At 45.6% G+C, this 13,443-nt stretch overlaps 1 protein-coding gene across 1 annotated transcript in view; it reads right to left on the reverse strand.

Moving 5' to 3' along the window:
• Window positions 1-13,443, reverse strand: part of MYO1F (myosin IF) — a 312,887-nt gene that overhangs the window by 58,745 nt on the left and 240,699 nt on the right. The window contains exons 20-21 of the mRNA XM_088448915.1: window positions 5,244-5,358; window positions 3,259-3,428 (exon numbers count right to left, since the gene is read on the reverse strand). Of these exons, the coding sequence (XP_088305041.1) occupies window positions 3,259-3,428; window positions 5,244-5,358 (285 nt within the window). The remainder of the gene's footprint in view (window positions 1-3,258; window positions 3,429-5,243; window positions 5,359-13,443) is intronic.

The raw sequence follows: 13,443 nt of genomic DNA on the forward strand, positions 1-13,443 counted from the left end.
AGGTACGGGCCGACATATTGTACCGGTACACATCGCTCAGTGTTTACCCAGCTTTAGGTGCTGATGTAGACTTGGTCAAACTTTATGTAAAATATGTGTTTTTCACAGCATACAGAGCTAGAGCTATCTTGAGACTTGCAAATATAGATCTTGTTAAAATATACAATTAAAATTAAGCAGATTTATATGCATCTGATTTTATATTGCTTGTCTAAAGACTGTGGGGTTATTCTTCTTGTTTCCTGTTTGGCAAGCCATGAGTTAACATAAAACATGTTTTTTTCCAATCATATTTTGCAGATCTGCGCAGGAGCCACACTGCACATATGCAGATCTGTTTCTGTGATGGCGGCTGCAATGCCCCAAAGCTGCAGCATGATTGACATGCCGCTGGCATTTAGGGAGGCGACAGGGAGATTTCCAGAAAATGGGGGCTGATGGTCATGATGGTCAAGACCATCGCGACCATTGGGCTTATGACGAGACCCTTGTGGTAGGGTCTCGCCCATTGCAAGCCCCACAGAGCTTTCGGCTCTAACAGAGCCGGAAGCTCTCCACTGACATCACTTGTGATGTCAGTGGGGCCGCCCCCAAATGGCAGGCGTTCTCATGGGAATGCCTCAGTTTGGGCAGCCACCCCCCTGGCCCGCCCACCAAACGGGGCAAGCTGTCACTCAACATCGACAGCTCGCCCCCCTTTGGTGCGAGACCCGGAGCGACGGAGTGCACGTCGCTAGCCGGGTCTCGCGCATGCGCACAACAGAGCCGGCTCCGTCGTTCACATGCACTGTGGGTCACCATCGACCCGGTTGCGAACGCTCAGCACTTGCGACTGGGTCTGTTGTGCTTCATTGTGGAGATTTTGTCAGGAAGGAAGTTGATTCATCCAGCCTTAAGTAAATATGCTACAATTAGCAAATAAATGTTGTAAATTAGACCATGCTCTGAATTTTTGACAGGTCTGCACTGTTATATTTTGCCCTTGCAATGTCCTTTTTTGAACATTTCTATGTGCAACTACCATCCTATAACTATGTCCCACATAAACAACTCTTTTGTAACATTTTGCAACATTTTGTCTGTTTTTCCATTTATTGACATATTGCGGTATTCAATTGTTTCGCCCCCTATGCGACGGACAGGAGCTATTCAATTGTTGCTCCTGTCGGACGCGATCAGCTGCCGGCGCACCATTTCAGCTCGCACCTCCCAAATGGGCGAAAAGTGACCTGTTTGACTGCCCAAACAGCACTTTTCAAGATCGCGCCCAGCACTTTGGTGGGGGTAGCCATTTTACGCGGCTAAACCCGACCACTTTGGGCACTTTAGACAGGACATCGGGCGCACTATAACAATTGAATAACATCCTTTATCACTACATAACTATGAGTACAGGAGACTGTGGTCTTACTGTTAGGTCAGATGCTCTTCACGTTATACACCCTACCATGATATAGTCAACAATTTCTTCTCTGACTTTGCATAGTCTCTGTGCAAAGCCAATCCAAACTGGGGAGGCAAAGGGACATCAAAGCAGCCTTCCATATTGATACTAAGTTACTACTGGGGCTAGATTTATCAAATGTTTTAAAGGGGACAAGTGAAGAAGTTGTTGATATTTACCAAACAGGTTCTAGCTATCATTTATCTAGTAGATAGAATCTCCATTTGTCATCTTTAGAAGGTGTGATAAATCTCAGCGAGTTAGTATATATACACTTAGGCATTTTTGTAACAGAGCCACACCAAATGTAAGATTTCATGCATTATGGGCCGAATTCAATCCAATCAATTCAGCACGATGATGAATAGCTGCGGGAGGGGATTGTTGGGATTCTCCTCGCATCCCCTGGGGGGTGCGAGAAGAAATCCTTTAGCCGCCCAAACAGCACGGTGTATTGAATAGCTACGGGAGCTCCCTCCCGCGTCTATTCATCTTCGCACTGAATTGAGTTCAGCCCACAGTGCAGCTTTGAGAAAAACCATGGAGCAGCGTTGACCTTTGTCACCTCTAATGTGGTGGATGATTTTGCTACAGAAAAGGAATCAGAACACACACCACATGTCAGTGATAACTCATTACCATGAATGTGTGCTGTAGCTACACCAAGATTTACAGTGAATAAGTGGTTTGGCAATTATGGAAGAAAGGGTAAAAATGTGTCACCGTTTCCTCGGTATTTGCCTTCTTATATAGACCTCTTCAGATTAAGAAATCTTTGTGTCTTGGGTGACCTACAGACATCTACTGTACAAACATCTAGTAGACACTTTTGAAATGACATTTATCTAATACCAAATTGCTTCTCTATTTAGACTCAGAGCATCTTAAATTAATGTGGACATGGGCTCAACAATGTGTCAGGTGGGCAGCACAGGGATTCTTGTCTATGACACCTTCATCATATCCCTTCATTTTGAGAAGTATTTCTTGGCCAAACATTGCTGCAAATAGCTTGTTCCATCCCGCAGATGATCAGTTGGGCAGAGAAGACCAATCTATCAAGGTGAATTTATTGTCCTGATTCTAAAATCATCCTTAGGAGTTTCTTAAACTTTTGACATTGAGAATTATAGATGTCGAAATAACCCATTCACAGACAAGTACACTGAATCCATGCACCTGATTGGTAACGATTTTCATATACAGTATCTTCTGGCATGATAAAATTTCTACACTTGAATCTAGTAACCCAGAGTGTGTAATGAAAATACACTCTACATCTTTACACTGCCATCACAATAAAGCATTTTGACACTCAGGGACATGAGCATAGTTGTAAAATAGGAGAAACCAGCGTTCATCAGACCAGACAATATTTTCCCAATGTCCCCTGGCCTTCTGTAAGGACACCCTTGTGTTTTTCTTTTACAAGAATGAAACTCAGTAATCTCCCAATACAAGGCACATTTATTGAGCATTCTCTTGTGTCTCTTTTAGCTGTTGACAGAATGTAAACTGTTACTTTGCACTAGTCATGCCAGCATTCTTTAACAATTGTTTTGGTGTTTATTATGATGCAGCAATAAAAGTTTCTTTCATTTTTGACATGTGTTTCACAGACATGCCGTATACAGAACATATACAGAACATATCCAGAACAGATCTAAGATTTGCACAAATCTAAATACAAAATGCAATTTGGTGTGCATGCAGAGTATGAAAATGTGTATACTTACACCACAATAGTGTACTGATGTCAAATCAGGGCCTTAGTGAACAAACCATAAATTTGATGATAGGCACAATGTCCTTACCTTAAATCGTCTGTCAAATTTGTTGACAGAATCAGCAAAGTCTATCCTTTCCCGCTTAGCCATGAACTGTCGGAGCTCTGGCTTATCTTCCATGCCCAAGTAATCCCCCACAAAATTGCGATTTATGCTATTTCTGCGACGCTCCTTGTATCCATACAAAATATTGGAAGCTGAGTAACACAAAACAGGACAAATATAAATGTTGTCACAAAAGCTGTCCTTGCTATTAGCCCCATAGCAATAATTTCTCATAGTTTACTGAGTATTTATTCACTTCAGGATTAATCAGCATATCATTCTTTTGTGATTTTCAATAATGTAACCCACATTTGCAAAATTTTGTTGAAAACTATTAACTAGATACATTTTTATAAAAACTGATGCCCAAAATGTTTATAATTAAAATTAATTTTGTCACATAACACCTTGCACACTTTTACTAGATGTTACAGCCTGCTTTTACTTGAAGGGTTAATGCGCAACATCAGTTATTTAGAATTTTTGAAACTTTGCAACCAAATCGATACAATTTTCATAATGTTTGAAGTTACATGCAGATTGCCTGCCGTTTGTTTGCAAATTGTCAAAATTATAACTAGAAATATCATAAAACACTAAAATTCACCTATACCCCTGTTACGGGATGTAGTCTGTATCCCGGCGTGCGGGATGCCGACGGTCTGAATACCGGCGCTGAAATCCTGACAGGTGAGGATCCCGGCACCTTTATCCCGAATGCCGGCATCCCAAAGTTAAGTATAGGGGTGTTAGGGGGAGGTTAGGGTTAAGTAGTGGGGTTAGGGTTAGGCATTAGGGGGAGGGTTAGGGTTAGGCACCAGGTAGGGAGTGTTTAGGGTGCGGGGAGGTTATTTTTAGGCACTAGGGGGGGAGGTTAGGTTTAGGCACCGGGAAGGAGGTGATAGGTTTAGGATACGGGAAGGGGGAGGTTAGGCTTAGGCACTAGGGGGAGGTTAGGGTTAGGCACTGGGGAGGGAGGGTTAGGGTAGGGGTTAGGGTAGAGATTAGGAAAGTACTTACGTTCATCATTGCTCCGGCGTGGTGCTAGCTGATACGAAATCAGCTGTCTCCGCAAACGGCTTCACTGTTCCACTGTTCCTTTTCAGAACAGTGAATCTTTTCACTGCTTCTGCCGGAGCAGAGACGGGAGTGCACACGCGCAACCTACAGGTCACGCATGTGCACAAGAGCCCCGACGTCCGGCGGAAGGAGCCGGATGGGACGGAGGATCCGAAAGGATCCTTCTTCACATCCTGGACCTGAAGGTGATGGCCTCTGTTTCCCAAAATGCATGTGTGACGCTGCTGTTGGGGGGGAAGGAAGAGGCCAGGATCTCAGTCGGCTGGCAGACATTTGCTGGCCTCTTTTGAGCAACTGTAATTGCCAGCTTGAGTGACCCCATGGTCACTCAGTCGCCAGAGGGTTATGCAGATGATCCGATGCTGCGTCCATGGATCAGTAATGTATGCAGGAAGCAGGACTCCTACTGCTGCATTACCAAATTAGTGCTATTGCAGCTTCTAACATGTTAGCAGTTGCGATAGCAAATCCGTCCGAGCCTGACTGAACCTCTTTATTATGTTGTGTTAAGCAGGAAATAACCCTGTAACAATACTTTGGAGCAGAGTAATTGTGCTGCCTAGCCTTTCTTTCAATGTCCGAGAATCTCAGTTTACCCAGTAATCATTCTGACATTTTTTCTTCACTTTGCCATATTTTTTCAGTCCATCCCTCATTCCTAGTCAGTGACCCTATTCAATAAATAGCCTATGATATTATCAGCAATGTATTGTAGTGCAGTCTGTGTCTAATTCAGGTGAGGGAGGTAAACAATCTAAAAAATGTATCTCTGGTATCTTAAATGTTTTACCGCCCAAATGCCAGACATACTGTACCTACAGATCCATATAGGTAACAATGTTGAACTCTAATAAATTTCTTTAACATAAATACTAATGTCCCCTGACCTTCTTCTCTCATCTTCTCGTACTTTCGCTTTGCAATGTATCTTCTCCAAGCTTTCTGGATTGTCCTGGCAAAGGTGTCAAATTTTCTCTCTCTCATTTCCTCCAATAGGAAGAGCTGTAATGGTAACAAGTCTTATTAGCTCAATGGATGGATACATAAAAGGGGATGTAGTCTCAGTGGCCCTCTGTATTCTGGTTTGAATAATATATATTTACAAACAACTATTACCAACCCAAAAATGTAATTTTTTTATATATATATTCAGAAATGGTCTTTTAGTGCAAATCCATACTACACAATAGTTTGTCCGATTATCATGAATACCATAGCCAATGACCACACTTCTAAGCTTTTATGGGTGACAGTATAAAGTGGTCACGTGACATGTTAAATGATATATCAGCCCACCATGATATACTGCTTTGGCATTTCCAAGGATTTGTCACCGCCATCATCTCCCATATTTGGGAAAGACAGCTTGCACCACAGTTTTCCATAGATTGATAGGTGAATGACCACTAGTGTTGGATTATAATAAAAATGTTTCCAGAGACAGGATGGAGCACAGGGTTGTTCTATTGAAGCCCACGGTGTGTGTTCCAATCACCCAGTGCAGTTCAAAACTGTTTTGGGGGCTTGGCTCTTTGGGGATGCGGTCATAATCCCGACCGCTGGGATTCAGGTATTCAGAATGCCGACGCCGGAATGCAGACACGTATCAGAATACCGCTGCTGGCATCCCGACCACCGAGATCCCAAAGGCTAGTACTGGGGTTAGGGAGAGGGTTAGGGTTAGGCACTAGGGGGAGGGTTAGGTTTAGGCTGCAGGTGGAGGTTGGGTTTAGGATATGGGGAGTGAGGGCTAGGTTCAGGCTGCGGGGAGGGAGGGTTAGGGGTGGTTAGGCTTACTTACCTGGAGGCATCAGGATTGTAACCTGGCCGGGATGCCAGGATCGGGATTATGACCGCTGAGATCCCGAACGCCGGCATCCTGTACCCATCCCAGCTCTTTGTACTCCCTAGGAAAAGGGCCCCATATCTTCCCATCTACCTGGAGCCAAAAGTACCCTTAAGAGTGAAAGGAGACTCTTCAGCTTCCCTTTGCCAAAGCTATGGGAGACTCCATCCCTCTTTCTCTGAGTGATAAGACCCCTAATGACGGATGGGTCTTGCAGGCAATCTTCCACCACAAGGCTTGGGGTTGCCCCTTTCTCCCCGAGGTGGGCTGAAGCTTCCTCCTGGGGAATGTATTCTTCAGCTCTACCTGTAAGGAGAGAGCCTCCGATAACTTGGGGATAGTGCAGCTCATAAGGGTCAACCATGTAGAGTAAAAAATATGCAATGGATAAATAAATAGTGCCATAAGGTCCCCAGCCTTTCAGTTGGGAAAATAAAAATGATCCTTGGTCTGGCCAGAAGGCTAGGGCAAAGGAAATAAAGTGTCACCTGAAAAATAAAAGTGCATAATGCAAAGTACCTTACATTGTGTAAAGGTACAGGTCATCAACAGTACATTTTTGAGCACCCCGATCTCAGGAGGCACCTGATGCACATAGAAGCTCGGGCTTCAGACTGCTGGCCTTTTAGTCAGATGACCAGGTGATGGCCTCTTGCCTACCAAAGACCCTTTAAGCCCACAGTGTACATAGACATATACAAATATATATATATATATATATATATATATATATATATTAGGGGTGTGCACCGGCCACTTTTCGTGTTTTGTGTTTTGGTTTTGGATCTGGATCTTTCTTCGTGTTTTGGATCTGGATTCGTTTTGCCAAAACCACCCTTCCGTGTTATGGGTTCTGGGTTTTGTGCTTTGGATCTGTATTTTTTTTTTAAAAAGCATAAAAACAGCTAAAATCACAGAATGTGTTGGTTTTTCTGCTCCTATGCTATTATTAACCTCAATAACCTTAATTTCCACTAATTTCCACTCTATTCTGAACACCTCACACCTCACAATAGTGTTTTTATGTCCAAAAGGTTGCACCGAGGTAGCTGGATGACTATGCTAAGCGACACGAGTGGGCGGCACAAACACGTGACCCATCTAGGAGTGATACTGCAGTGGCAGACAGGATGGCAGTTTGAAAAACTAGGCCCCAAATTGTACATAATGCAAAGAAAAAAAAGAGGTGCAAGATGGAATTGTCCTTGGGCCCTCCCACCCAACCTTATGTTGTATAAACAGGACATACACACTTTAACAAAGCAATCATTTCAGCGCCAGGGTCTGCCAAACAACTGTGGCTGAAATGATTGGTTCGTTTGGGCCCCCACAAAACAAGCTGGCAATTAATCTGTCCCTGCACAAACTGGCTCTACGGAGGCAAGATGTCATCCTCATCCTCCTCATCCACTGATTCCTCACCCTCTTCAGTGTTGTGTACATCCTCATCCTCACAGAGTATTAACTCGTCCCCACTGGAATCCACCACCACAGGTCCCTCTGTACATTCTGGAGGCTGGTCTCCCTGGAAGAGTTGATAATTCATTTTTATGAACATCATCTTCTCCACATTTTGTGGAAGCAACCTCCTACGCCTTTCGCTGACAAGGTTCCCGGCTGCACTAAACACTCTTTCGGAGTACACACTGGAGGGGGGGCAACTCAGGTAAAATAGAGCCAGTTTGTACAGGGGCCTCCAAATTGCCTCTTTTTCCTGCCAGTACAGGTATGGACTGTCTGACATGCCTACTTGGATGCTGTCACCGATGTAATCCTCCACCATTCTGTCAATGGTGACAGTATCATATGTAGTGACAGTAGACATGTCAGAAATTGTTGCCAGGTCCTTCAGTCTGGACCAGATGTCCAAACTTGGTCCTGCCTGCCCTGCATCACCGCCAGCGGGAGCTTAGGATACCTAAGTTTTTTCCTGGCAGCCCCAGTTGCGGGAGAAAATGAAGAAGGAGCTGTTGACGTGTCACGTTCCGCTTCAGCTGACAGTGTGTTCACCAGCAGGTCTTTGCACCTCTGCAGGCTTGTGTCGGCCGGAAAGAGAGACACCACATAGGCTTTAAACCTAGGATCGAGCACGGTGGACAAAATGTAGTGGTCTGATTTCAACAGATTGACCACCCTGGAATCCTGGCAAAGCGAATGAAGGGCTTCATCCACAAGTCCCACATGCCGAGCAGAATTGCTCCGTCTTAGCTCCTCCTTCACTTTCTCCAGCTGCTTCTGCAAAAGCCTGATGAGGGGAATGACCTGACTCAAGCTGGCAGTGTCTGAACTGACTTCACGTGTGGCAAGTTCGAAGGGCTGGAGAACCTTGCACAACACGGAAATCATTCTCCACTGCGCGTGAGTCACGTGCATACCCCCTCCTTTGTCTATGTCATAGGTGGATGTATAGGCTTGAATGGCCTTTTGCTGCTCCTCCATCCTCTGAAGCATATAGAGGGTTGAGTTCCACCGTGTCACAACCTCTTGCTTCAGGTGATGGCGGGGCAGGTTCAAGAGTGTTTGCTGGCGCTCCAGTCTTCAGCACGCAGTCGCTGAATGGCAAAAGTGGCCAGAAATTTTTCGGGGCACCCAAAGCATCTCCTGCACGCCCCTGTCGCTTTTCAGAAAATTCTGCACCACCAAGTTTATTGTGTGAGCAAAACATGGGACGTGCTGGAATTTGCCCAGATGTAATGCCCGCACAATATTGGTGGCGTTGTCAGATATCACAAATCCCCAGGAGAGTCTAAGTGGGGTAAGCCACTGGGCGATGATTTCCCTCAGTTTCTCTAAGAGGTTGTCGGCGGTGTGCCTCTTACTGAAACCGGTGATACACAGCGTAGCCTGCCTTGGAACGAGCTGGCGTTTCTGAGATGCTGCTACTGGTGACGCTGCTGCTGTTGCAGCGTAAGGTGATACATCTACTCAGTGGGCTGTCACAGTCATATATTCCTTAGTCTACCCTGTTCCACTTGTCCACATGTCCGTGGTTAAGTGGACATTGGGTACAACGGCATTTTTCAGGATACTGAGGACACTTTTTCTGATGTTTCTGTACAGTCTCGGTATCGCCTGCCTAGTGAAGTGGAACCTAGACGGGATTTGGAACCGGGGCCACACTACCTCCATCAATTGTCTAAATCCCACTGCACTAATGGCGGATACCGGATGCACGTCTAACACCAACATAGCAGTCAAGGCCTCAGTTATACGTTTTGCTTCAGGATGACTGCTGTCGTACTTCATCCTCCTCGCTAAGGACTGTTGGAGGGTCAATTGTTTAGTAAAAGTAGTGGTGTTCCTACTTCCTCTCTGGGATGATGAACGACTCCCAGCAGCAGCAACAGCAGCAGCGGCAGCAGGAGGCGTAGCAATGCAGGTTCCTCCAGAGGAATCCCGGATAGGAGAGTCAGTCATGCCAGTGACATGGCCTGCAGGACTACTTCCGATCCTGACTAAGGAGGAAATTGACGAGGAGGGAGTTGATGGTGTGGTTTGCAGGCGCTTGGATACAACAGGACAATAGGATTTAGGTGTCCCTGGACTGCTTATGGTCTTAGCCAAAGTTTCTGAACTTTACAGTAACTTTTTCTGAACTCGCTGCAGGTGCCGTATAAGGGAGGATGTTCCTAGGTGACTGCTGTCGTACTTCATCCTCCTCACTAAGGACTGTTGGAGGGTCAATTTTTTAGTAAAAGTAGTGGTATTCCTACTTCCTCTCTGGGATGATGAATGACTCCCAGCAGCAGCAACAGCAGCAGCGGCAGCAGGAGGTGTAGCAATGCAGGATCCTCCGGAGGAATCCCTGATAGGAGAGTCAGTCATGCCAGTGACATGGCCTGCTGGACTACTTCCGATCCTGACTAAGGAGGAAATTGACGAGGAGGGAGTTGATGTTGTGGTTTGCAGGTGCTTGGATACAACAGGACAACGGGATTTAGGTGTCCCTGGACTGCTTACGGTCTTAGCCAAAGTTTCTGAACTTGACAGTAACTTTTTAGGAACGCGCTGCAGGTGCCGTATAAGGGAGGATGTTCCTAGGTGGTTAACGTCCCTACCCCTACTTATTTCACCTTTACATGTGGTACATATGGCAAGACAGTTGTTGTCCGGATTTGGATAGAAATATTGCCAGACCAAAGAGGTGGAATGTTTGGTCTTCTGCCCAGGCATGACCGTGATGGGCTTTTTCATCCCACGGACAACAACTGTCTCCCCCGGAGCCTGATTTAAACAAACCACATCACCATCAGAATCCTCCTCGCCAACTTCCTCCTCAGCGCCAGCTACACCAGTATCCTCATCCTGTTGTACTTCAACAGTGACATCTTCAATTTGCATATCAGCAAGTGGACTGTGGGTGCTCCTTTCAGCACTTGCAGGGGGCGTGCAAATGGTGGAAAGAGCCACCTCTTCCCGTCCAGTGCTGGGAGGGTCAGGCATCGCAACTGCCACCACACTTGGACTCTCCTTGGGGATTTGTGATATCTTCTTAGAACGCACAGTTCTTTGCTGTGCTTTCGCCAGCTTAACTCGTTTGATTTTTTTAGCGGGAGGAGGGCTTCCATCGTCATGTGAAGCTGCACCACTAGTCATGAACATACTAGTCATACTAGCATGACACACACTAGTCATAGGGAAATACCTTAGCCGTTCCTTGCCACTCCGTGTCATAAATGGCATATTGGCAAGTTTACGTTTCTCTTCAGATGATTTAAATGTTTTATTTAAGGTCATTTTCCTGAACTTTGACATTTGGGATTGTATGTGGCCTCTACTATGACATTGGGTATCGGCCTTGGCAGCGACGTTGATGGCATGTTATCGTCTATGTCATGACTAGTGGCAGCAGCTTCAGCACTAGGAGGAAGTGGTTCTTGATCTTTCCCTATTTTATTTTTATCGGAGAAAGTTTGGTCCTCCATTTATGTTATATCGATTTGATATATACGTGCGGCTAAGGCGCACACAAACACAGAAAATATTTTTTTATTTTTCCTGGAGAGTAGTGCACTTTGAGGGTTACACCACCCTTTAAGAAATGAGCCAGCCGGCTCTTTACTTATGGGACACAGGCGCACGCTTGGCACTACTTTGTTGATGCACGTGCGGCTACTGCGCACACAATTCACAAACACAGAAAATATTTTTTTATTTGGTTTGGAGTGTACTTTGGGGATTACAGCACCCTTTAACGGTCAAGCCAGCCGGCCCTTTACTTATGACTCAGGCGCACGCTTGGCACTACTTTGTTGATGCACGTGCGGCTACTGCGCACACAATTCACAAACACAGAAAATATTTTTTTATTTGGTTTGGAGTGTACTTTGGGGGTTACAGCACCCTTTAACGGTCAAGCCAGCCGGCCCTTTACTTATGACACAGGCGCACGCTTGGCACTACTTTGTTGATGCACGTGCGGCTACTGCGCACACAATTCACAAACACAGAAAATATTTTTTTATTTTGTTTGGAGTGTACTTTGGGGGATACAGCACCCTTTAACGGACAAGCCAGCCGGCCCTTTACTTATGGGACACAGGCGCACGCTTGGCGCTGCTACTTTGTTGATGCACGTGCAGCCACAGTGCACACAATTCACAAACACAGAAAATATATTTTTTTTTTGTTTGGAGTGTACTTTGGGGGTTACAGCACCCTTTAACGGACAAGCCAGTCGGCCCTTAACTAATGGGACACAGGCGTATGCTTGGCGCTGCTCCTTTGTTGATGCACGTGCAGCCACAGTGCACACAATTCACAAACACAGAAAAAATATTATTTTTTTTGCACTTGGGGGGAGCACCCCTGATGGACAGAGCAACCCCTGGACAACACTACAGCACCCCTTTAGGACTGGGACACTGCACAGGACTTTGGAGTGGACACAGCCCCTATGGACAACTGACTGCACAACACAGTCCAGCCAGCCCCTATGGACTTTGAAGGAGTGGACACAGCGCCTATGGACAACAGCAGCACAGCGCAGCACAGCACAGCACAACACTACACTGCACTACACTACACTACACAGCCCAGCCAGACTAACTCCCACCCTCCCTCTTCACTGTCCACAGCCGAGTGAGAAACTGGCGCCGACGCGGGTTCCTTATATAGGATCCAAAACCCGCGAGACCTGGAAGGCGGGATGATGACGTTTTGCCTCGATTTCAGATCCGAGTCAGGCGGGAAAAGTTGAGCCTGACTCGGATCGGCCTCGGATCGGGGGGGCTCGGATTTCAGAAATCCGAACCCGCTCACCCCTAATATATATATAATATAATATATATAATATATATATATATATTTATATTCACTAATTAATAATTACAGGTTAAAGTTTGTGTTCACTCACCTAGGGGGGAGATGTATCAAACCTTCCAGAGAGATATAGTGGAGAAACTGCCCATAGCGACCAAACAGCTTATCAGAAGCTGATTGGTACATCTCCCCTTTATGCCTGTAGTGGCATATGCAGATACAAAACTAACAGACCATAAGACCTATTTAATGCAGCGTAACTCATAGGCAAACGCAGGGGGGGTTTCCGTCTGCCTGGAAACCCCCCTTCCCAGCCCACACCATGACCACAATAGAAATAGTAATATAATGGAATTTTACTAGCACTGCATGTTCTTCTCAGTATCATATATTAAATAAATAGCACCACCTGTGGATCTTTTAACATGTATCAGCCAGTAATAACTAACCTATGCACCAATTAGGGGATTTGGAAAACATGCACTGTTAGGGTTGCACTGCTATAGAGCCCAATATGTACATTTATGTCAAGGGCAGTGCTATATTCTTCTGCTGCTCCCCCAGACTCCCGGACTTGCTCCTATGCCCTGGAATGGTGCTCACATCTATAATAAAAACATTCAACTCAGGCAGGATGGCTTACTGCCGCATTTAATGGCTTTGTGTTGTATCTCTGGTCCTGTATGACGCATATTAAAGCTGGAGAAGTGGTAATTATGCCCTCTTCATGGACTGGCCACACTCACTCTAAAATCAAGCATTTGGAAACCCCCCTCTAGAAATCCTGCGTTTGCCACTGTAACTCTTCATTGTAGATGCTGTAGTTCAAAGACAGCAAGATTGGATATACAGTATATTGGAATCGGTATGTATTACCGCCGGACCTAAGCCTGGTGGATGAAATCCCAATGCCGGAAGGCTAGCAGATGAAGATCCCGACTAAGGTAAGTCCCCTAACCCTCCCCTCCTCCCCCCCTAAC

Source organism: Taudactylus pleione, unplaced genomic scaffold (assembly GCF_031769625.1).
Source record: "Taudactylus pleione unplaced genomic scaffold, aTauple2 ptg000471l, whole genome shotgun sequence".
NCBI classification, from domain to species: Eukaryota; Metazoa; Chordata; class Amphibia; order Anura; family Myobatrachidae; genus Taudactylus; species Taudactylus pleione.